The following is a 25,263-nucleotide window of genomic DNA, read 5'->3' as shown; positions in this document are numbered from 1 at the left end:
ATCTTATTAATTCATTGGTAGACACTTGGATTGTTTCCATCTTTTGACTGTTGTGAATAATGCTTCAGTGAACACTGCTGTCTGCATGATTATTTGAGCACCAGTTTCCATTTCTTAAAGGAGTGGAATTGCTGGGTCATATGGTAATTCTATGCTTAACTTTTTGGGAAAATGCCAAACTTTTCCACAGTTGCTGCACCATTTTACAGTTCTACCAGCTCTGTACTAGATTTCAAATTTCTCCTCATTCTTGTCAACACTCGTTCTCCCCCCCCCCCTTAAATAGTCATCCTAGTGGGTGTGAAGTGGTATCTTGTGGTGGTTTTGATTTGCATTTCCCTAATGACTAATAATTTTGAGCATATTTTACTGTTTATCTGCCATCTGTGTGTCTTCTTTGTTGAAGTGTTTTGCCTACTTAAAAAAAATGGGTTGAGTTATAAGGTTTTTTGTATTCTGGATACAAGTCCTTTGTCAGATATAATGGAAGGTATTATTTAATGTTTGTATGGAAAGAAAAGAACTATTTCAATTTCGAACAATTTTTTCCCAAATTAAAAAGATCCTTTCATTACTTCATTAACAAATAATTTTGTTACTTTTAGTTCAGTTGCCGGATGAAATTGAGTTTTAGGGTTATGTTTCCCTTGTGAGAGATAGTAACTTAAATCATACTACAGGATGTAAAGAGGAAAGTTCTGCTTTCTGATAATGTCAGCTTCTTCAGGGGAAGTGTAAAATTATGATTTTGGGTTGTCAGCAAATACGAACGCTATATTTAAAAGTGCTGTGCCTGCCTTTCTAAAATGCCAAATTACAAGTACATAAAACATAATTAACTCCTGATGAAATGTGTAGAAATTTCATGACTTTTAAAATTCCAAGTCCTGGTATTTCTTATATATATGCTTCAAAATATAAAAGGTGTCCTAAAATTTTTCTTTGCAAACATAATGATTTTTTAATAAAAATGGGAACATATGGTCTATCAAAAGATTTTCTCAAATTTATTAATTTGTATGAAAAACAATTCTAACTATGCCTAAATTATGTTTTAATAGTTTTAACCTCCTGAAGAAATTAAATAGCAGAAAACTGCATTAAAAAAATTAGACTGACACTGGAAAATAAGTAGACACACAATACTGGATTTATTTTACCTTTAAGATATGAAATCATCTCATTTTTTCATTAAGACCATTTTCACTTACTGAGTTAAAATGAAATCTAAAGTAGCTGTTATCAGTTACAATTTTTACTTTAATAAACATCTTTAAAGATTTCTAAGTAACATTGAACAATCTTAAGTTTAATATCTTTTTTTAGGATGTGAAAATTCCTAAAACTTCTGAGAGATTCATTTCAGCTGTTTCTTGAAGGGGAAAGTAATTTAGTAAATACTGTGTTTAAGAAGTGAGAACAATAAAATGGTTAAAACATTTGTGAACTTTTGGGGTTCCTGGCTGGCTCAGTCAGTAGAGCTTATGACTCTAGTTCTCAGGGGTCATGAGTTCAAAGCTCCGTGTTGGTATAGAGCTTACTTTAAAAAAAAATTTGTAGGGACGCTTTACTGGTTCAGTTGGTTAAGTCTCCCAACTCTTAAATTAGGCTCAGGTCATGATCTCACCACACCAGGCTCTGTGCTGAGCTCTGTGCTAGACACGGAGCCTGCTTAAGATTCACTCTCCCTCTGCCCCTTCCCTGCTTGTGTGCATGCTCTTTTTCTCTTGTTCAAAGAAGGAAAGATTTTTAAAAATGTGTACATTTTTGCCCCAGGAAAGAAAAGTGTGAGTGTGAAAGCCGTTCCAAGTGTCACTTTGCAATTCCTCCCGTGTTCATAGACCATGTAAATTGTCTAAAAATATGAAACAAATTCTCAAAAACTGTTTTTGGAAAATTATTCCTATGCAACAATAATGTTGGTTTTATTTTTTCCAGATATGGCCGCGTGGAAAGTGTCAAAATTCTCCCCAAGAGGGGATCTGAAGGAGGAGTGGCTGCCTTTGTGGATTTTGTGGACATCAAAAGTGCACAGAAAGCTCACAACTCAGTCAACAAAATGGGAGATAGAGACCTACGCACGGATTATAATGAACCAGGCACCATTCCGAGTGCTGCTCGGGGATTGGATGATACAGTTTCCATAGCATCTCGTAGTAGAGAGGTTTCTGGGTTCAGAGGAGGTGGTGGAGGGCCTGCTTATGGCCCCCCACCATCACTTCATGCACGAGAAGGACGTTATGAGCGGAGACTTGATGGGTAAGTTCCAAGGTTTCTGTAGGCAGGTATTTTGTATTTGATATGGTGAGAAACAGAAACTCATATTTAGGGGCCCCAGATGGATTTAAAGTTTTGGGCATTCTCAATGTTTCCTATTTTGGGTTGGAAACGGAAGTGATTTCTTCCCAGTGGCTGGTATCTTGTGGAATCGTAGAGGATATTTCCTGCAGCTGGTTGGATATCTACTCCTGAGATGTAAAGTGGTGGAAGATTTTGTATGGCAGTATCATTTTTGGAGTTACCTGTCTTCTAGAGTTAACTATTCCTTCTCTTGGATAATGTGAAGGCCTTCCTTGGATATATCTCTGCTATCTGATGGAGCTATTTGGCTACAGATTTGTGGTTGTACTATATGGAATATATCTGGAATATTAGAGCCTACAGATTCTTTTAGAAGTTGATATCTGCTACATAAAGTGTACAAACGAATTGGATTGTCACAAAAAACCTAGCAGGCCATAATGATTCAACCGCTTGGATTCTACAAACAATACTTTAATCTGGAAATCTGTACTTGGATGAAGAAGAGTGAAGGCACTGTTTGATTTTTTTCCATTTTGGATCTACACAGTTTCCATGTTGGAATTATACTCCTTGATGGAATGGGGGAAAATTGAGATAATGAATGTTTCTAAATCTTGGAATATAGCCATGCTTTTCTGATTGCTGGAATGTATGGGATGTCATGCAGTCAAGATTCCATTAGCCCAGGGGAAGAGGATTACTGTTTTGTTTCTTAAACAAGTTGCTGTCCAATTAAAGGTACTTTAGCCTTGAACACATGGTGACGATCAGTTGCGGATACAGCAATCAAAATTGACTGTGCTGGATGGCTACAAAGGTGAACTATTGGCGAACAACTGTTACTTCCTCATTTGGTGGAATCCTAGAGATATTTCCTCTTCTGTCAGCTGCCTGATTCATACTTAGGGCTGGAAATTTTTATAAATGTGGATGAATTTATAATTGTCTGCTATCTCAAGAAAGAAGTCTGGGGGTTTGAGAGTTACAGTTTGTCTGGGACTACTTGCTTCCAGTGGAATTATTTTATCTGGTCACTAAGATTTTTTTCCTTGTGGTTCATCTAAATATCATTTGACACCCTTGCCCATTAAGAAGGTGGATTACCCCCGTAAGAGGGGCCAAAATTGGGGAAGTTATGTTCACAATTCTCTCCCTAGATTTAATTGGGATTATAGGTCGTGTTTCCACACTTGGAAAAGGTTGGTATGTCCTGACCTGTGTATATTAGCCCCTCTCCTAACCCAAGTCAAACTCTCTCTTCCCCCCCCCCCCACTAACTCTAGAAGTATTTAGTACTAATAGATGAATCAAAGAATAGCTATTAGATTTCAGCTCTGCTAGCTCTTGTGCCTGCCTTCTGTATCTTCCTAATGGATAAGAACTTTGCATATTTATAAAATATCAGCTGTAGAAGTAATTCTTCTAGAACTATTGCTTATTGCTTCTGGTATATCATTAATAACAGCTTTTACCAATTAACATTTGATAGGGTGCTAATTGAATTATTTGTGAAATTTTCTCTTTAAATTTCAAAGGAAACCCTATTGTTTGTTAGGCATTGAAATATCTATCCAAATGCCAGCAATGTAGCAAATTTAGAAAGGAGAAAGTTATTTAATACATTTAAAAAGGAAAGATATTACTGCATTTTTTGCCCTGCCAGTTGCTTTACATCGTAGCAGCAAATAGCAAAAACAGCCTGGGAAGGTATGGTTGCTACTAAGTGAAATGGTGGCTGTAAATGAAGATTAGTGGAGAGATAAGGATCTATGTATATATTGGGGGCATAGTATTAGTTTTAAGATTTTTTTTCAGATCCTAATTCTTCTGTTTCTTTCATTATTCCTTAATGCTTTGATAGATTAATCCAAAGATAAGGTTGAGAAGAAACTCTCAAATTCAGATTCAAGTAATGAAATGGTCTTTTAGGAACTCAGGAAATAAGTTCTGGTTTCCTACAAAAGTAGAAAATGTTAAGATTTCTTCATAGGATTAGAATTTGTTTTTAATACTAGCACAGAATTGCATGTGTGTAATGGAACATATGCAACAACAGTTTTTGTAACCGTAGGTTGGCAAATATTCTTGTCCGACAAAAAAATACCTTTAAGTTAAACCATTGCTAATAGCAACCTTCGAATATCTTACAGTTCCCAAAATTGGCTGATTTCATCAGAGGCAATTTGAGTTTAGCTAAAGCCTAAGAGAACATATTTCCTGTAACCATTAAGTACAAATATTAACACGTCGAATCATGGAATAGGCGTTTTAAAAATTCTGTAGAATTTGATAGCACCATGAGATAAAATAATGTTTATCCTTTAATTAAATTTGCCATAGAACAGCATGTGTCAACCCATCATTTTGATATCCTAAGTGGTTTTCTTTTTCTTTTAAGATTCCATTTCTGTTATTAAATGTGATTGCTTGGGCACAGCAATTTACATAATCTAATAGTTTTTATAATTACCCAAGAAGTCAAAAGTGAGAAAAAGTCACACTTAAAATTTTTTCTGGACTTTTTTGAAAATGCCCTCTTACTGCTGGGACATACATTGCAATAGGGCTTTCATGTCTGTGTTAAAATGTATCATGGAAATTTTGCCTAAAATAAATTTGCTAAGTAAGTAAAAGTTTGGTGTATATTGTAATCAGATGGAAGTATAGAAAACGTTGATATTAAAATGGTAGTCCCTTCTTGTTCCATTTAACTACAAGTGAAAAGGAGATGGTATATGTATATTTCTGTATGTAAGCCAGAAAATCCCTAATAAAAAGAGCAGCTGACTTGCAGAACACTAGTCATGAAAGCCCGATATACACAATGATTGCTCAGCTGTGAAGGTAATATTTGGAGTCAAGTAAAATGTTAAGCTTGGTAGTATTTGCTTACTAAGTAGGTTAATGCTGTTTAGAAAATGACCAGTTGCAGACAGACAATGCTGAAGTGAATGTTTGCATGACTTGCTTTTAGTTTTGCTTGCCCTTTTCTGATTGATTAAATATTTTTCCCCCCTCCTAAATGCAGGGCTTCAGATAACAGGGAGCGTGCTTATGAACATAGTGCCTATGGACACCATGAACGGGGGACGGGAGGATTTGATCGGACAAGACATTACGATCAGGATTACTATAGAGATCCTCGCGAGCGGACTTTACAACATGGGCTCTATTATACTTCTCGGAGTCGAAGTCCAAACCGTTTTGATGCTCATGACCCCCGATACGAACCTAGGGCTCGGGAGCAGTTTACACTGCCCAGTGTGGTACACAGGGATATCTACAGGGATGATATTACCCGGGAGGTACGAGGCAGAAGGCCAGAGCGGAATTACCAGCACAGCAGGAGTCGGTCACCACATTCATCCCAGTCTAGAAATCAGTCTCCTCAGAGGCTGGCTAGCCAAGCGTCTAGACCCACAAGGTCCCCTAGCGGCAGCGGCTCTAGGAGTAGATCCTCCAGTAGTGATTCAATCAGCAGCAGCAGTAGTACCAGCAGTGACAGGTAGGTTAACAGCCTTTTGTTATAACAGACAAGCTGTTGAATAAATTGTCACAAATTCTCAACAATCAGGGGTAATGATTTGTAGCATAGTAATATTTTTAAAAGTAAGTAATCTTGGATCATGTACGAATGAAGAAGCTTTGATTAGCGGGTGGCCATTGAATTCATTCTGTCTGATAACTGAAATTAAGCAATTTGCAAATACTGTTTCATGTTTCAGATGCTCAATATTAAAATGGCCAAAAGAGGCAGAAAAACGGTAACTTTAGCTGAATGAAGTAAATCCTGTGCCATTGAAAATGTGGTATCTACAGTTTTTAATTGCTTGGGTGTATAATGCTAACTTATTTCTATTATTTTGGTTGGAAATTCATAAAAGCTGTTTGGTTAAAGATGTATTGGTGAAATATATTGTTGACACATTTAATATCAATGACTAAATGAACTTATGAATACCTTTTAACTAATTTTAACAACAAAGTGGTAGCCAATTTATAAACTCAAGTAGAAAAGCTTTCTTTAAACGCAGGTTGTAACTTAGCTGTTCGCTAAGGCTTGAGTGAGCTAATTTCATTAGTTGGGAATTTTTTTACAAAGGAGTTTTACCCTAAAGATGAAAATAATAACTCGAAGGTAAACTTAACAGGAAAGAGCTTAGAAGTTTATCATAGATCTAGGTAGACAGTAGAGCTTATTACTCATTTTAATAATCTTGGACACGTTACTTGGACAAGTTGCTCTCTATGCCTCAGCTTCTCATCTCTTAGAAGAATCGTGCTTTAAAATTATGTGAAGATTGAAATGAAAGAATGTATTTCACATGCTGAGCTTGATGCCTCTATATATTTAATAAATGCTGCCTTTAATAATTGCTAGCTATTATTATTCAGTTGATAATCTTTAATCATTTCCCATTTCCAGTTACTGTTTTTCAATCTATTTGTCACAGATATCATAGTTTTATATTTAGGGGGTATATATTTTAAATTTACAGGATACGAATTTTTTGACCTGATTAAAATGCCCAGATTAATTATTTCTCTTTTAGTATTGCCTGCTTAGAATTAATTTAAGAAAAGTAAATGATCATGTAATTGGGGAAAATGAGGTTCTGGCTCCACATTTGCAGCCTCTGTCAAGGATGAAAACTCTTATCTTTCAGCTCTCACATGGATGAAAACCCTTAACTGGGGTGCCTGGATGGCTCAGTCAGTTAAGCGTCTGACTATGGTGTCAGCTCAGGTCATGATCTCATGGTTTGTGAGTTTGAGCTCATTGTCTCTCTTTCTCTCACCATGCCCCTCCCCTGCTCTTGGTTGCGTTCTTGTTCTCTTGTTCTCTCTCAAATAAACATCAAAAAGAAAAAGAAAACCCTTAACTTCTCTTGATTTTATTTTTGGTATATTGTTGAGATAAATGATTGACTAGATTCATTTGAATTCTTTTTTTTTTTTTTTAACTGTTTATTTTTGAGAGAGTGCAAGCAGGAGAAGGGCAGAGAGGACAGAAGATCTGAAATGGGCTCTGCTGACAGCAGCGAGCCCAGTGTGGGGCTCAAACTCATTAACTGTGAGTGAGGTCATGACCTGAGCTCAAGTCAGACACTCAGCCGACTGAGCCACCCAGGTGCCGTGAGATTCATTCAAGTTCTGTAAGCTGATTATAAAGTCTTGTCATGTCCCACTTTCTCCTACATGGAATTAAAGTGTTTAGGTTTTAGTCATTTTCCATAAACCTATCTCATTAAAGGGATGCCATGGCATTTTATTGGGTCAAAATGAAACATCATTTAGTGCCTTCAGGATTGTACTTAGTGGGAGTGATAGTGGTTTGGTATCTAACCCTTAGCATTGTAGGCTCAAAAGCTTGAACCCAAAAGTCATCTGATCAATTTGGTGAAGTTAATTCCTGTTTATATAAGCAAAAGGAGCAGTTATATGCTTCTGAATATTTACAGTCAGAAAGATAACTGCCACAAAGGCAGGATGAGCTTAGAAAATCTACAGGGGTACTAAATTACAATCAGTAGAAGATATTTCCTCCTGTCACCTGCCTGATTCATAGTTGGGGATGGAAGTTTTTATGATTTAGGGATATGAGGGATGTGTAGGATTTTAACAAGAAGAGGTGAGTTTTAGGCTAGACAGGGAACATTGTGGGCTGAAGGAACAACCTGAAGAGGTACAAGTGGTGGAAGAATGTTTTAACAAACAGCAAATAATTTAGAGTGACTTAGCCATGATAATGAATTTGGGTTTGATTCTTCATGCAGAGATGAGTGGTTGAAAGATTTTGAGAAGGGAGATAGTTTGTTGAGGTCTGTGCTTTAGAAGGGCATTTGGTGACTTAGAATAGGAAAGGCAGAGATTGCAGTTAGGAGCCTATTTCAGTAGTTTGGAAAAGGAAAACTTGGACTCTGAGAATGCCTAAGTTGGGACAAGCAGGAGAGACATAGTAAGAATCAGATTATGTTGATTTGTGGAAAAACAGAATGAATTTTTTGGAGATGGGACTCAGTGATGGACCTTTTGATGCTATCCTGTGAGAACAGGACCAGGTCTTCCTTTGTGCACACCACAGAGCCTAGTCTGTTGTCTGTCTCAAAGTACATGTTCAATAAATAGTTGAAATACTTGGTTACAGTTCTTAGTTAACACAGGATAAAGCAAAATTGTTGTAAATAGCTAAAAGATTTGATACTGTGATTGAAACAAGTGTGGGAAATAGTCTTTTGGTGTGCAGAGCATATCTCTTATCCCTGGGTTCAGCCTCCTTTTTATCAAATGCCCTCTTCTCCTTTACTATTATGTTGACTTCAGAGTGCAGTATTTTGAGATGTTATATAGATTCACAATGTTCAATTTCCTTTTGGAAGAAATAAGTTCTTTTTTCTAATCTTTAAAACTTTATGACTGTGAAACTATGACCTTCCAAGGTCTTTAAAAATGTTTAAGATTAACATTTTGTAGTAGATAAAATATAGTGCAGTTCTAGCTATAGAAACAAGCTTGTATTCTGTCTGCATGACATGGAAAGTTAATCACTCTCCATCCCCCTTAATTATTAGAACTTTGGTGAACAGAATCCTAGCAGTGCATTTCAAATGCGTAAACATGGGATTAATAGCAGTTTGGTTGTGAAGTCTTTATGAATGACACACCTACAGTTTCTGCATAACTGTTATCAGTATTTAACTGGTGAGAACTGGGACTTAGCGGTATAAAAACTTCCATGTGGGAACACCTGGATGGCTCAGTCAGTGTGTCCAACTTTGGCTCAGGTCATGATCTCAGTTTGTGAGTTCAAGCCCCGCATTGGGCTCTGTGCTGACAGCTCAGAGCCTGGAGCCTGCTTTGGTTTTTGTGCCTCCCTCTCTCTGCCCCTACCCTGCTCGCTCTCTCTCTCTCTCTCTGTCTCTCTCTCTCTCTCTCAAAAAAAAAAAAAAATTAAAAATTGAAAAAAAATTTTTTTAATTAAAAAAGAACTTCCCTATGTGCAGCCCTATGATGCTCTGTTTCTTTCTCTGTCGTGGTTTAGGAAGTCACTGTTCCTTCCAGCAGAAAATGTTAAATATGTAAATTCCACAAAAGCATTTATTTTCAAAGTCCTGATTGAACTTGAACATACTTTATTTCTATAGTTTCTTTTTCCTATCATGTTAATGAATTTTCTTTAATATAGGTTAAGGGAATTGAAGAAGAATTTATGGAACTTAAATTAGTTCATAAACTTTCCCAATAATCTTAAAGTTTTTTTTTTTTTTTTTTTTAATGTTTGTTTATTTTTGAAAGAGAGAGCAAGCATGAGTTGGGGAGGGGCAGAGAGAGGGAGAGAGAGAATCCCAAGCAGGTTCAGCACTGTCAGCACAGAACCAGATGTGAGGCTTGATCTCATGAATTGTGAGATCATGACCGGAGCTGAAACCAAGAGACAGATGCTTAATTGACTGAACCACCCAGGTGCCCCTTAAAGTAGGTTTTGATTATGCTTTGTTTCCCAGTTGTTTACTTCAATCACAACCAAAGATGATTGGCCTAGCTTAGGGTCCCTGAACTTGGATCAGGAAAATGACATCTTTTCACTTACTAGTAACATATAACTGAAATTAAGTATTGCCTCCCATTATGAAAATAGGCATCAAAAACCAGTGGTACTAACAGTATGAGTTACTTTGTTACCAGTATAAATCCACAGGTAATTCTGCAGGTATCTCAGAATTGGGCTTCTAGTCATCATTACTGGGAAGCAGTTATTAAACTCAATGTTAAGTATTGTAATTTAATGTCAATGAAGACATTACTATACCACAAAATTTAAATCTTTTAATAACCATGTCAATATAATTGTTTTCCCTTTTATTCCATTTACTTTACTTCATGTATTTAGAAACACTATTTGAAAAGTGGTATATAGACTTCACCAGATTGCTGAAAGGGTATCCTGGCAGTTAGTTGTTGATTTTACACCTTACAGAAGTTTACTGAATGAATGAGGGGGAAATGGATGAAAAGGGTAAAAGGAGAGAGTTGAGATTTGGATAATCTGAAACATTTTCTTATTCCATTCCCTCCTATTCAATAGATTACTTCTCTAAATCTCTTTTTAGTATAAAGTTAACTTTTGAATTTACATTCAGCCATCTATTTAACAAATATTGTGTTGTGCACCAGATCTATAGAATAAGATGGTTTGTATGGAGCCCCAAGAATAAAACTAGTTTATTTTATTTATATATTATCAAAGCTTGCGTGCTAGCTTCTTTCTTTCTTTCTTTCTTTCTTTCTTTCTTTCTTTCTTTCTTTCTTTCTATCTATCTATCTATCTATAGAAATCTCTGTACCCAGCATGGGGCTCAACTCTCGACCCTGAGATCAGGAGTTGCATGCTCTTCTGATTGAGCCAGTTAGGTGCCCCAAGAATAGAACTAGTTTAGATTAAGCATTTGCAATGGCTAATCCAAAACAAAAACTATGTATGTGTCTGATTAAGAGCTAACATGTAAAATTTTATTAACCTGGGTGTATGGCTAGGTGCATCTTTTCAACTTTCCAAAGGCAGCCCCATCCTCTCCCTTAAAAGCTTTTTGGGCTCTGGTCAACCTTTGCCTTTTTGTTCTTCTGAACTCTGTTGGTTTGTCTTTCTAAATATGTCCAGTAACTACAGATTTTAATTCTTTTTAGTCACAAAAATAGGTATTTAGGTGGAAAGAAAATGAATATAGTAGTAAGCAAAGAAAACTGCATGAAAATAACTAGCAGATAACATCTCATTGTCTCTTTTCTCTTTGTGGCTTTTGGTAAGCCATGTGGTGTTAAATTGTGCTTAGTTACCTGTTTGAGTAAATCTGAATATACGGCAAGCTTTTTTACCTATATAGAGTTTTAAAATTAGAATAAGTTGATTTAGAAAATACCTGTGAAATTTCATGGGTTTTTTTTTTTTTTTGGTATAGTTATTACATTACTAGAATTTTTTTATGTTGTCATAGTTGGAAGATTTTTTTTTTTTAAGTAGGCTCCATGTCCACTGTGGGATTTGAACTCACAACCCTGAGATCAACGACTCTGAGATCATGAGTCACATGCTCTACTAACTGAGCCAGCCAGGTGCCCCCATAGTTGGAAGATTTAAGGAAGAAGCTTGGGGACAGCAAAGGGGAAGACAGAGAGAGATACTCTTTTTTTCTTACATTCTAGAGCAGGAAAACTGACATTTGTGGTGTTTATTTAAAGTAACGAGAAAAGCCTATAGAACTTAGAACAGCCATGGGGGGCTCAGTGGGTTAAGTGTCCCAACTCTTGGTTTTGCCTCAGGTCATGATGTCACAGTCTTGAGACCTTGTCAGGCTCTGTGCTGACAGTGCGGAGCCTGCTTGGGATTCTTTCTCTCCCTCTCTGTCTATCCCTCCCCTACTCGTTCTCTCGTGTTCGCGCGTGCTCTCTCTCTCTCAAAATAAGTAAATAAACTTAAAAATAAAAGAACTTAGGGGAGCCTGGGTGGCTCAGTCAGTTAAGTATCTGGCTGTTGATTTTGGCTCAGGTCATGATCTCGCAGTTCATGAATTGGAGCCCCATGTCAGGCTCTATGCTGACAGTGCAGAGCCTGCTTGGGATTCTCTTTCCCTCTCTCTCTCTGCTTCTCTCTGCTTCTCTCTCTCTCTCTCTCTCTCTCTCTCTCTCTCTCAAAAATAAGGAAATATTTTTAAAAATTTTGGAGCAATCAGACTCTTCAGCTGTGATGCTGTATTAAGATATGGTGTGATTTATGCTAAAGCCCCTATCTTGTCTAATGTCTTACCTTTGCAATTGAAATTATTTACTTCTTATTGAAAGGGAAATGAAACTTCTTCTTTGGCTAGTATTATTTGTAGACCTCACTTTTATATTTCTTTTACATATATATGTTTTAAAATTTTATTTATTTTAGAGAGAGTGTGCACGTGAGCTGGGGAGAGGGGCATGGGGGGGAGGGGAGGGAGAGAGAGAGGGAGGGAGGGAGGGAATCAAGCAGGCTCCACTCTCAGCACAGAGCCTGATGTGGGGCTCAATCCCACGACCCTGGGATCATGACCTGAGCCGAAATCAAGAGTTATACAGTCAACCAACTGAGCCACTCAGACGCTCCTCTTTTATATTTTTGAGTAAATTATATCAAAGTTGTCATAACCCTACTCCTTTCTAATGGTAGACAATTTAAGATTATTTTTCCTGAAGTATATTTTAACAGTAATTAGAATATTGAACACATTCTGGATTTTTACAACAGATACAGTTAAAAGTGCTAAAGAGCTTTTTATTCTATAAAGACCAATTCTGCTAGTCATTTTGTGAACAGTCAAGACGTTATAGATTACAGTTTACTAGAGGGGGAGTTAAAATTTTTTTTTAATGTTTATTTATTTTTGAGAGAGATACAGAGAGACCGAGTGCAAGCGAGGGAGGGGCAGAGAAAGAGGGAGACACAGAATCTGAAGCGGGCTCCAGGCCCTGAGCTGTCAGCACAGAGCCCGAAGCAGGGCTTGAACTCCCGAACGGTGAGATCATGACCTGAGCCGAAGTCGGATGGATGCTCAATCGACTGAGCCATCCAGGTGCCCCGAGGGGGAGTTTTATTCAAATACCCTTTTGTCTGTGGCTAGTGGTTGTTAAGTAGGGAGAGAGAATTTTCTTTCAAGTTTGTGTAGAAAAATTTCCAAAATTACTGTCATCTTGCAGGCTTGTGAAAGAATATGGACGAAGCTGATTATGTGAGAGGGAAGCCATTGGGATTAATAGTGACCGTGTATTTTTCATTTCTCTTATTTTACAAGTATGTTTATTTGGAATGTTGATTTGGGGAAGGAACACTCTTTTTATTACCTGCCTATACAATTTGCTATGATATATAATGTGCTGGAAATTGTCAGTTATGGCAGTGGTTTTAATATATATACACAAAGTAAAAGTCACTTTCGTTTTTTTTAAGGTTTTATTTTTTTATGCTTTTTAAAAATTTTAATTTATTTTATTTAATTTATTTTTATTTTTTTTTTTTTAAATTTTTTTTTTCAACATTTTTTTTTTTATTTATTTTTGGGACAGAGAGAGACAGAGCATGAACGGGGGAGGGGCAGAGAGAGAGGGAGACACAGAATCGGAAACAGGCTCCAGGCTCCGAGCCATCAGCCCAGAGCCCGACGCGGGGCTCGAACTCACGGACCGCGAGATCGTGACCTGGCTGAAGTCGGAGGCTTAACCGACTGCGCCACCCAGGCGCCCCTATTTAATTTATTTTTAATGCTTATTCTGGGAGGGGGAGAGATGCGAAAGAGAGTGGGGGAGGGGCAGAGAGAGAGGGGGACAGAGGACCCAAAGTGGGTTCTGTGGGGCTGGAACTCATGAACTGTGAGATCATGAGCCACCCAGGCCAAGAGGGAGAGAGAATTCCCAAGCAGGCTCTGTGCTTTCCGTGCAAAGCCTGACAGAGGGCTGGAACTCATGAACTGTGAGTTCATGACCTGAGCTGAAACCAAGAGTCTGACACTTAACCCACTAAGTCACCCAGGTGCCTCTAAAAAATTTATCTTTAAGTAATCTCTGCACCCAATTATGGGACTTGAGCTCACCACCACAAGATCAACTGGGCTAGCCATGCACCCTAAAAACCAGTTTTTTTAAGTGCTAAAGGAATTAATAGTTTGTTGGTGATTGTTGTAATGTTTAATCTTAGAGACACACATTTGTTGAATTTTTACCATCAAAAGTGATCTCTTATCTATAATAATGAATAGGCAGGTAACTTCTGGATTTATTTGGAGATAAAATTTGGTTTTGTTGCGCTGATTCCTCATTCTCAGATGTATTTAGGAGGGCCAAAATAATTTGTGTTAATCTCAGGAAAAAGTGACACAACAAATCAAACTGTATTTGGGAAACTGGTGTTTAGAAACCATGATATTTCCCTCCAACTCTTCCGTTTGTAGCTGCGTAGGATTGAAGTGAGAGCAGAAATGAAGTTGATTTTATTGCATAATACCAACCTTTCTCCTCTTTGCTGTTTGTACCTGTCAGTTTGAGATGAGTTGCTTAAATTGAAATGAGATTTTTGTTGTTGTTGTTCTTTGTGTAAAGAGAACATACCCGTGCACAGAAACCATTGAAACATAAATTATGCTAGCTAAAATGTGAAAATAGACAATTCAGATGTATATTGATTTGAGGATAACAAGTGAAGTGTATGTTTTCGGAGAATTCATAGGACTTTCAAGGAGGGACAGTAAAGATTTAGGCCTTTATGAAGCCAAAGTCAAGGATAATAAATATTCTCAGGAGAGATCTTTATTTTTTGTCCCTTTCATATAAAATGAAAATATTTGCATGCTTATTTTAAACCTAACACCATTGTAACGCATTTCTTTTAAAGTGTATTTGAGAGAGAGAGAGAGAGAGAGAGAGAGAGAGAGAGAGAGAGAGAGAATGTGGAGCAGGAAACAGCAGAGGGAGAGGGAACTCCAAGCAGGCTCCATGCTGTCCACACAGGACCTGACGTGGGACTCAATCTCATGAACCATGAGATCATGACCTAAGCTGAAACCAAGAATCAGATGTTTAATAGACTGAGCCACCCAGGCACCCTCCATTTTAAGGCATTTTAAATAGCTGATTTATTTATGGATTTCACAACCATTCTTGGCCCGTTTATTTTGTACTTATGCCTCATTTTTACTGTTTTTTTTTTTTTATTTAAAAAAATTTCTTCGTTAATGTTTCTCTTTTTGAGAGAGAGATCGGGGGAGGGGCAGAGACACACACACTTTCTCTCTCTCTCCCTCTCCCCCCGCCCTCTCTCCAGACTCTGAGCTGTTAGCACGAGCCCGACATGGGGCTCAACTCAAGAACTGCGAGATCATGACCTGAGCTGAAGTCGGACACTTAACTGACTCAGCCACCCAGGTGCCCCCTTTACTTTTTTAGACAGCTGAAATTACTTTAGATTTCAAAAGGGAGAATGTTTTGCTGAAAGTCAGTATTGTAAATGAAATGTATTCGTTGCCTATTTCCAATAATACAGTTTTTATCTTGAAATCTTCAACTCTAAAAAAAATTTTTTTTAACGCTTTTATTCATTTTTGAGAGACAGAGCGTGAGCAGGGGAGGGGCAGAGAGAGAGGGAGACACAAAATCTGAAGTAGGCTCCAGGCTCTGAGCTGTCAGCCCAGAGCCTGATGCAGGGCTCGAACCCATGAACCCTGAGATCATGACCCGAGCTGACATCAGACGCTTAACTGACTGAGCCACCCAGGTGCCCCAAAATTTTGAATTCTTACTTGTGATGAAATTAAATAAAAGCCATCTAGTGGTTTCATTGACTTTATGATTAACTATTCTCCTTGAGATAACGGTATCTACGTTTTTTTTTTTCCATAGAAAAAATTGTTTATTACTAAAATAAAGAAGTATAGATGACAGGTTTTTAAGTTCTTTAAAAAGTTACCAATTTTGGAGGGAGAAGGGTTGGGGGTGGGAAAGGACAGCAAGCATATTAGTGTGTCTGCAATCCTGGAGAAAATTACTAGATTTCAAATACACATAGGGGCCCCTGGGTGACTCAGTCGGTTAAGTGTCCAACTCTTGGTCATCTCATGATTTGTGAGATCGAGCCCCGAGTTGGGCTTTGTGCTGACAGTGCTGAATCTGCTTGGGATTCTCTTTTTCCCTCTCTCTCTCTGTCTGCCCCTCCCTAACTCGAGCACACTCACTTGCGCGCGCTCTCTCTCTCTCTCTCTCTCTCTCTCTCAAAATAAGTAAATATTAAAAAAAATACACATAAAGTCTCCCCATATTTTGAGTGGCTCCATTAAATACCATTACTGTCCAGAAGAACCAACATTTGGTCATTCCCTCTTTAATGCCATTTTGGGGCTATTGAGCAGCATGGAATAAATGTTGACCAGTGTGTGCATTGGAGAGTAAACCCCAGTGAATGAGTGTGTGTGTGTGTGTGTGTGTGTGTGTGTGTATTATTGTATCTTTTTCCATTCCCAGCATCAGTTGAAGAGCCCACATTTTTGAAGGACATTCCTTTCTAAGCTGCGGTATAGTTTGTTTTTTGGGGAAATAAGCTACACACAATCTTCTGTCTTTTGGGGTCATATTAGCCAGGCCTTTTTTTTTAATGTTATTGATTGATTGACTGATTGATTGGAGAGAAAGAGAGCGTGAGTGGGGGAGTGGCAGAGAGGGAAACCCAGAATCTGAAGCAGGCTCCAGGCTCTGAGCTGTCAGCACGGAGCCCGATGTTGGGCTCGAACTCGTGAACTGTGAGATCATGACCTGAGCCAAAGTTGGCTGCTTAACAGACTGAGCCACCCAGGCGCCTACTAGCCAAGCCTTTTTAATGCATAATATGGAAAATGGAGGTGTTTGCTTCCTGATTGCTTTGATGGGCTTAACTTCCATTGTGGAGATCTATAAATAGATTGATTTCCTTTATGGCTTTTCCTCTTTTTGTCAAGTATAAAAATTTTAGAGGAGCTTTCCATAGGTAATAGATGTTGTCAGTGTTAGGGTTCTGTATGGAATAGGCAGTTTTGGAAACAAGTGCTAGGCTGTTCCATATTTGCTCTGCACTGAGAATCTTGCTTTCACTTAAGATTCCCTGCTACTAGGGAGATGAGAACCGGGTAGATTTAACCCTGAGAGCAAATGAGGAGAGCTCATTGTGTGCTGCCTGGGCAGTCAGTGTGCCTGAATGTTGTGAGGAAGGCTAAGAACTGCTTGTTTTTGAGTCAGACCAGCCTAAACTGGAATCATCCAGTTTGAGTTGGCTGCTTGCCACCTCCCAGGGGCTTCCTTATTTTGCCAGAGTTTCTGCCCAGCCCTCAGCCCAGGGGGTGGGGCGGGGACTTCGGAAGTTTCTGGGCTGTGACTGGGCAGGCAGTAGGGAGGAGCAAGCTGTGAAGTGGCTGCCAGTTAAGCCGGTTCATTCCTAGGGGGAAGCCTTTCAGATCCAGTAAGGAGCTTGAGACTAGAAGCTGGTGTGAATGCTGCTGTTTTCAGTGCTTTACCTTTTTTCTCCCTTGCTTTCACTGTAATTTTTTGTCTTCTGCCCTTTAAAAGCCAGGGCTTGACAAACAGCATCTGCCATACCACTGCTTGGGTAATAATGACGTGGTTTGCATTTGGTGATAAAGCATAATATATTACCCAAAATTTATTTAATTTCCAGAGTTCCCCAGGAATTTGCTTTTAGTTAAGTTAGTCTGTTTTAAGGGATGAACTGTCTCTCCCTTACACCTTTTCATTCTTTTCATTTGGGTTGTGCTTGGGGTTTATTTTGATTAACTTGATTGTTAGGTGGAAGAAATGAAAATAGGTTTGGGGGTAAACTTGTGACTCCATATCTTGTGAATTTTAATCTTGAAGTAAACTTTTTAAATGTTGCTTTAAAATTAACAAAGAGTAATTCAGATTAAAATCCTAAACAAATTTTAAAATTAAAAATACTGTGCAGAATTTTGTTTGACTTGGAAGCAAACTCTTTAAAAAGATGTTACGTTTAAATTGCAAATTTTTAGTGTCATAGCTACTTTGCACATATAAAGAACTTAGCTTTCCTCTTTGAGAAATAAGGGAATTAAGCGATTAAACATGGCCTAATTCCTCATCAGAGGACACCCAGAAGTCACTAAGCCACAAATTAAAGCCTCAAATAAAAGAGTAAGTTTATTTTTGTCTTTGTGGATGCCAAGGCTATATAGAAAATGGAAATTTCCATAACTTTGCTTATGTTTCAGACTTTTGGAATGATATTGAAACCTCTGTTAATCTTTTTTACTTATGGTAAAAGTTTACTTATGGTTAAGGAGTAGTTTTGGTGTTCTTCTCTTTTATCTTTTTTTTGGGGTTGTTTACATTTAGAGGTCATTCTCAGAAACCCTGGTATAATTTCACCCTGCCCTGAATAAGGGATCATCCATCACAGATGTAAAGGAAAATGTGCTAATCTCATTTTAAAGTAAATTAAACATTACCATTTTCTGAAGCTCAGAATTTGCCAAGATTTTATTACAAGCACCTTCCCCTATTATATTTTTAAATCTGTGTCTTAGAGTATAAAGTGAAAGATTGCCTTTATAGAGGGTAATGTTGTGATTACTTCTCTTGTGAGAAAGAGTACCCTCTGGTAATTTATTTACTTAAATTGTGTGATCATTTATTAAATTATATGCTACTAGAGTTTATGCTGCTAGAAATTGTATAAATTGACCTCTGTAGAACATCTTCCTAAATCCACTTTGTACAGTAAATGAACTTTTTCTTCCAGATAAACAAAATTATGAGTGAAATATATTTTAAGATTAACTTTGCACAGTAGAGTTAGTTTCTCTTAAAAATCTTAGTCATACTCTGAAAATTTTCCTTGGTGCAGAAGAGATTAGAAATATATGCTACCATGAGGGTAGTAAAATATATTCATAGAATCAGGTGGGAAAACATATAGAGCTCAGTAAAATAGGGTTAGAAATTTTTATTTTTTATTATTTTAAATGTTTGTTTATTTTTGAGAGAGACAGGGCACAAGTGGGGGAGGGGCAGAGAGAGAGAGAGACACACAGAATGCGAAGCAGGCTCCAGGGTCTGAGTTGTCAGCACAGAGCCCAGTGTGGGACTTGAACTCACGAGCTGTGAGATCAGGACCTGAGCTGAAGTCGGATGCTTAACTGACTGAGCCACCCAGGTGCCCTGGCTTACACATTTTTGTTTAAATTTGGTTTATTACTTAATAACCATTTGAGGTTTTCTTAATGTCATTAAATTAAAAACTTTTCAACTTGTGTAGAATTGTTGGTATAATTCTGAACAAGGGATGGTGGGTATTTTTGTTTGTTTTAAATCATCAATGAAGGTAGTTTTTTAAAGTGTAAGCGGTAGGTACCCTGGAACTAAGTTCCACTTTTTCTGCTAATTATGTACTTTCACAAGTAGTTAATTTATGCCTTTAAGAATCACTTTGCCCATTTGTTGGAGCTATCTGGAATTATAATGAGAAATACTTGTGGCTTTATCAAATACCTTGGCATTAGTTTTTCATAATGGTTTTCATATATACTATAACAATTATTTTAAAATACTAATCTCTGACTTGTTGCCTATCATAAATGGCATTTCTCTTTAAGGATTCTCATGGCTTTAACGTGGTCTCTTATTTAACAGGTGATATGCTTGTTTATTGAGGAGCTTTTTGGTTCTAGAACTAGTTTGCCCAGTGTTGTGCACTGGCCACATGTGGCCTTTGAGCACTTGAAATTTGGTTAGTCTTTGCACCAGTACTGATCTGTACTGTAACATGGACAAACTGCAAAAAACATGCTAAGTGAAAGAAGCCAATATAAAAGGCTGCATACTGTATGATTCTGTTGATATGAAACATCCAGAACAGGTGAACTTATACAGACACAAAGTAGATTAGTGATTACCTACGGCTGGGGGTGGAAGAGAATGGGGAGTAACTGCTAATAGTAATGAGGTGTCTTTTTGGGGTGATGCAAATGTACTAAAGTTACATCATCATGATGATTGCCTAACTCCATAAATATACTAAAAATCATTAGTAGTGTACTTTTAAATGGCTCACTTTTCTGGTGTGAAATTCTATCTCAGTAGAACTATTAAAAAATATACACTGAATTTTGAAGATGTAGCCAAAAAAGTATTAGTAATTTTTACATTGACTGCATGTTGAAATAATATTTTGAGTATATTATTACATTAAATTAAAAATACATTATTAAAATTCCCCTGTTTCTTTTTACTTTTTAAATTGTGACTACTTAAAAGTTAAAATTTTTGGTTTGTAGTAAATTTTATTGGACAGCACTGTTGTAGAAGCAGGCTCTATCCAGATTACAGTGTCACGAAGTAATCTGTGCATCCGTTTAGTGCTTTTTGTCATGTTTAAAGAAAAATAGAATACATTCTTTTTATTTTAATTCTAAGAGCCTCTGTGCTCTTTGAAATTATGGACTGATGGAAAAGGTTCTTGGGACTCGTAAGCCTAAAATACAGACTGAACTACTTCCAGATTCCATCCTTAACAAATTTCATTTTGGTTGGGCAAAAATGCATGTTGATTTCCAGGGTGGCTAGGGGAATATTTTAGCTTTTGAAAAAGTTTAATATCTAGACCTCCAAAGAGTTTAGTCCCCCAAGAAGAAAATGAAATCATTTTAACCAGAGTAATTTTTTTTAATAATTAAAAAAAACACCGTAAGCTTTTGAAAGTAATTTTTAAGTGATGTTTATATTTTTTGATACAGGTTTAAAATGTGTCTATTAACATACAGTGGAATTTGGGTGTTGGAATTAGAATAAGACTCTTTAATAGACACCCGTGTGCTTCTAGACATGATTTATATAACCAAAACTGGGGGAGTTGGTACTTCTTTGAACATGATTTTCCATGGTGGAGGGGAGGGCAGACTGGCCTCCTGATAGTGCTGTGTCATGGTTGTTGGAGCCATTTGGACTGTAGCTTTTGAATTTGTTTCCACTGGAAGAAACTGCAGGAGTTGTTTAAGCAGAAAGACTTTAGGCTGGAGTTTCTTCGTAATTTGAAGTCGTTAATAAGTAAGTAAGTAAGTAAACCAAATAGTAGATGGCTTTAGGCTTCCTGCTGGGGAATTAGGTGCCCTTCTAACCTCTTGGGTCTGGAACTGCCTTAACAGAGAGTTCAGAAGTGAGAAATAGCACTTCTTTTTTATTCTGGATAGGATAGAGATGTAATTAGCACCAAAGTTCAGTTGGAGAGAGGCAAAACTCAAAGTTCAAATTTACTTGTGGGTTTGGTAAAGACTACAGCAGTTGCATGTAACCATTTGGAATAAAAAATACTGCAGTTTCACTTAATCTGTGTGCTTTCTCGGTTTATGTGTTTTGAACCATTTTGGTTTTTCAAACAAGAAATATATCTGCTTTTATATACTGCCTATGAGAAAAATCCCCTTTGTTATAATTGACAGTTTAGATTTCTTCCAGTTTGTCCCTTGAATAAGTCATCCCATGGATGTACAAAGACTTTGCTGCCATATAGGATTTCTTATTCCTTCGGCAGACATGTTATATCTCCTTATAACTTTCAGGGATAAGGCATGTTTTGTTGCTTTTTGCTTTAAGTTACTTGAGTAGCAGATTTTCTGACTCCTAAGGGTTTGCCAAGAACGTAATGACTCTGTGAGCCCAGGCTCTTAGGAATTTAAGCCAAAAGTAATTCTGAGGCAAGGTGTTTTGGACACAGTGACAGTACGTATAAAGATAAGGTTTTTACTTTACCCACTAGTAGCAGTATCTGTCTGTAGCAACAGAATCTAATCATATATTCGCCCCATACCTCCATCCCCTAAATCTGAACATTAAAATTGTAGTCAGCACTTGTGACTAGGTATCTATCTGCTAGTCCATCATCTTAAAAAAATTTTTTTTAAATGTTTATTTTTGAGAGAGAGTGGCGGGGGAGGCGGAGGGACAGAGAGCAAGGAAGACAGAGGATCCCAAGCAGGCTCCGTGCCGTCAGTGCAGAGCTCAATATGGGGCTCAAACTCACAAATGGTAAGACCATGACCTGAGCTGAAATCAAGTCAGACACTTAACTGACTGAGCCGCCCAGGCACCCCCATTTTTTTCCCCAAGACAAGCTAGTCTTTTGTTTTTTAATGTTTGTTTATTTTTGAGAGAGAGACAAAGTGCAAGCAAGGGAGGGGCAGAGAGAGGGAAACATAGAATCCAAAACGGGCTCCAGGCTCCGAGCTGTCAGCACAGAGCCCGATGCAGGGCTCCAATTCACTAACCATGAGATCATGACCTGAGCTGAAGTCAGATGCTTAACCGACTGAGCCACGCAGGTGCCCCTGCACCCCCATCATCTAAAATTTTTTAATTAACTAGGGAATTTTAGGGCCTTGTAAAGTCACCTGATTTTTAGTAATAGTTTATTTTACTTACTTTTTTTTTTTTTAAGAATTTTATTTTTTTATTTTATTTTAGAGAGCGAGAGGGGGACAGAGGCAGAAAGAGAGAGAGAGAATCCCAAGCAAGCTTTGTGGTCAGCATGGAGCCCGACATGGGGCTCCATCCCACAATCCTGGGATCATGACTTGAGCTGAAATAAAGAGTTGGACGCTTAACTGACTGACCCACTCAGGCACCCCTACAATTCCAGTTTTTAATGTATCAATAGTTTTTCTCAGTAAGTATCCTATATTTAAAGAATTTAGACAACTTTTCATTACCTTTGGTTCTAAAGAGCTTAATTTATCATTGATACAGTTGAGCGCATAGTGCTTTCCGCATGTCTTTTGCAGTAGTTGCAGAATCACCAGTTAGAGCTAACTTATCCCTCTGAAATGATTTCTGAGGAACTTTACGTGGATCAACCAGGTTGTGAGACCCTTTGATTTAGCAGAGCTTTATTGACAGCAAGCAGCAGGTATCCTGTTTCATTGACTGGTTTGGAATCTCTCATCTCTTTCTAAGGCATAAAGAGAACTGTTCACTTTGTATTTTACTTTTTAGGTCGTGTGTGTGTGGCAAAATAACATAATATTTACCATCTAACTTTTTTTTTTTTTTTAAGTAATTTCTATCTCTACACCCAGCCTGGGGCTTGGACTTGTGACCCCAAGATCAAGGGTGTCATGCTCTACTGACTGAGACAGGCATGTCCCTCCCACCCATTTTAACCATTTTTAAGTGTGTAGTTTCAACGCACATTTACATTGTTGTGCAACCATCACCACCATCCATCTCCATAACCTTTTTATCTTTCCAAACTGAAACTCCATATCCCTTCAGCAGTTTCTAATTCTCCCTCCCCCAGCCCCTGGTAGCCACCATTCTACTTCTGTCTCTATGAACGTGACTATGTTTGATATCTTCTGGGAGTGGAATCATAAAAGATTTGTCCTTTTGTGACAGGCTAATTTCATTTAGCGTAATGTCCTCAAGGTTCATTCAGGTTAACTTTTTTTGAGTTCTAGTTTCCGTCTAGTCTTTATGAGCATTCAAGTTCCTCCCTTTCAAAGGCTGAATAGTGTTCAGTTTTATATTGATATTATCCTTTGTTTAACCAGTCCTCTTTTGATGGACACTTTGGTTGCTTCCTTCTACTTTTTGGCTGTTAAACATGCTATGGGGTGTGTGGGTGTCTGTCAGTTAAGCATTCAACTTGGGCTCAGGTCATGATGTCCCGGTTCGTGGGTTCCAGCTCTTTGTCAGGCTGTGCTGGCAGCTTGGAGCCTGGAGCCTGCTCCAATTCTCTGTCTCCCTCTCTCTCTGCCCCTCTTCTGCTTGTGTGCATGCAGTCTCTCTCTGAAAAATAAACGTTAAAAAACAAACAAACATGCTCTGAATGTGTGTGTACAAGTATCTTTTGGAGTCCCTGTTTTCAATCCTTTTTTTTAACGTTTGTTTATTTTTGGGACAGAGACAGAGCATGAACGGGGGAGGGGCAGAGAGAGAAGGAGACACAGAATCGGAAACAGGCTCCAGGCTCTGAGCCATCAGCCCAGAGCCTGACGCGGGGCTCGAACTCACGGATTGCGAGATCGTGACCTGGCTGAAGTCGGACGCTTAACCGACTGGGCCACCCAGGCGCCCCCTCAATCCTTTTTTTTTTTAAGTCCGTTCTTATTTAAGGAATTTTACATGTAATTCCTTCCACTGCCAATCACCTTAGTTCCTCCAAAGTCAAAATCCTAGTCTTCAAAACAGCTGTATTGCTTATTTATTTATTTATAAGATTTTATTTTTGAGTAATTTCTACACTCACCGTGGGGCTCGAACCCATGACCCCAAGATCAAGAGTTACATGCTCTCTCAACAGAACCAGCCAGGTGCCCTTGAAAGATTTTAAGTTTTAAAAAACTTTTTATATATATGTATATGTTTTATTTCAGAGAGAGAGCGCATGAGCAGGGGAGAGGGGGAGAGGGAGAGAGTCTTAAGCAGACTCGATGCTCAGTGCAAAGCCTGACACAGGGCTCAATCCCACCCTGGGATCATGACCTGAGCCAAAATCAAGAGTCATTCGCTAAACTGACTAAGCCACCCAGGCACCCCTGGTTTCATTTTATTTTATTTTATTTTATTTTATTTTATTTTATTTTATTTTATTTTGTTTTGTTTTGTTTTGTTTTGTTTTGTTTTATTTTTTAACCCCTGATTTTATTTTTAAGTAATCTGTGCACCCATCGTGGGGCTCGAACTGACTGAGCCAGCCACGCACCTTCAAAACAGCCCCTTTTTAAAAAGAACTTTGGTTCAGTCCCCAGTTGTCACTGTTACTCCACAGTTCTTTCAGTTGGGCTTCTTTGATCTCCACTTGAATATGGTCATACTTCAGAAATACCCCACTTGTAACCTTTGGGATCTAATTTTTTTTTTTTTTGCTTTAGACCCTAGAAGTCAAAGTGTAGGAAGTAGTATATTAATTGATATTTTGGCAAATGACCTAAAATTACTATTCTTGGTTTCTAATAGTGAAAAGTCTTGTTACTTCCACTCTCCTTCATGAGCCTCGCAGAAAATGTTACAGGTCCCATTTCACCACTGCAGTAAACCTGCTTGTTTCCAGTTCTTTTGGCTATATACCCAGAAGTAGAATTGCTGAATCATATGCTAATTGCACTTTTGAGGAACTGCCATACTGTTTTTTTTATGGTGTCTGTAACCATTTTGCCTTCCCATCAGCAGTGCATAAGGGTTCTGATTTCTTTTCATCCTTGTCAACACTAGTTATATTGTTTTTTTTATAATAGTCATCCTAATGAGTGTGAAGTAGTATCTCATTGTGGTTTGATTTGAATGTCTCTAATGATTAGTCGTGTTGAGTATCTTTTCATGTGCTTTTTGGCCATTTGTGTATCTTCTTTGGAGAAATGTCTATTCAAGTTCAAAGGTGCCCATTTTTGCATCTGATTT

General features: G+C 37.9%; 1 protein-coding gene across 4 annotated transcripts in view; it reads left to right on the top strand.

Annotated features, from left to right (window-relative positions):
- The window catches only part of SPEN (spen family transcriptional repressor), a 126,288-nt gene that overhangs the window by 62,061 nt on the left and 38,964 nt on the right, over positions 1-25,263 (top strand). For 3 of the 4 annotated variants that reach the window (XM_047871579.1, XM_047871580.1, XM_047871578.1), the window contains exons 4-5: positions 1,939-2,259; positions 5,333-5,809. In XM_047871579.1, coding sequence (XP_047727535.1) covers positions 1,939-2,259; positions 5,333-5,809 — 798 coding nt within the window. The remainder of the gene's footprint in view (positions 1-1,938; positions 2,260-5,332; positions 5,810-25,263) is intronic. The other variant, XM_047871581.1, reaches the window with a different exon arrangement.

The sequence above is a fragment of the Prionailurus viverrinus genome, chromosome C1 (assembly GCF_022837055.1).
Source record: "Prionailurus viverrinus isolate Anna chromosome C1, UM_Priviv_1.0, whole genome shotgun sequence".
NCBI classification, from domain to species: domain Eukaryota; kingdom Metazoa; phylum Chordata; class Mammalia; order Carnivora; family Felidae; genus Prionailurus; species Prionailurus viverrinus.
The sequence above is the reverse complement of the archived record's forward strand: the minus strand, read 5'-3'. Positions and strand labels throughout refer to the sequence as shown.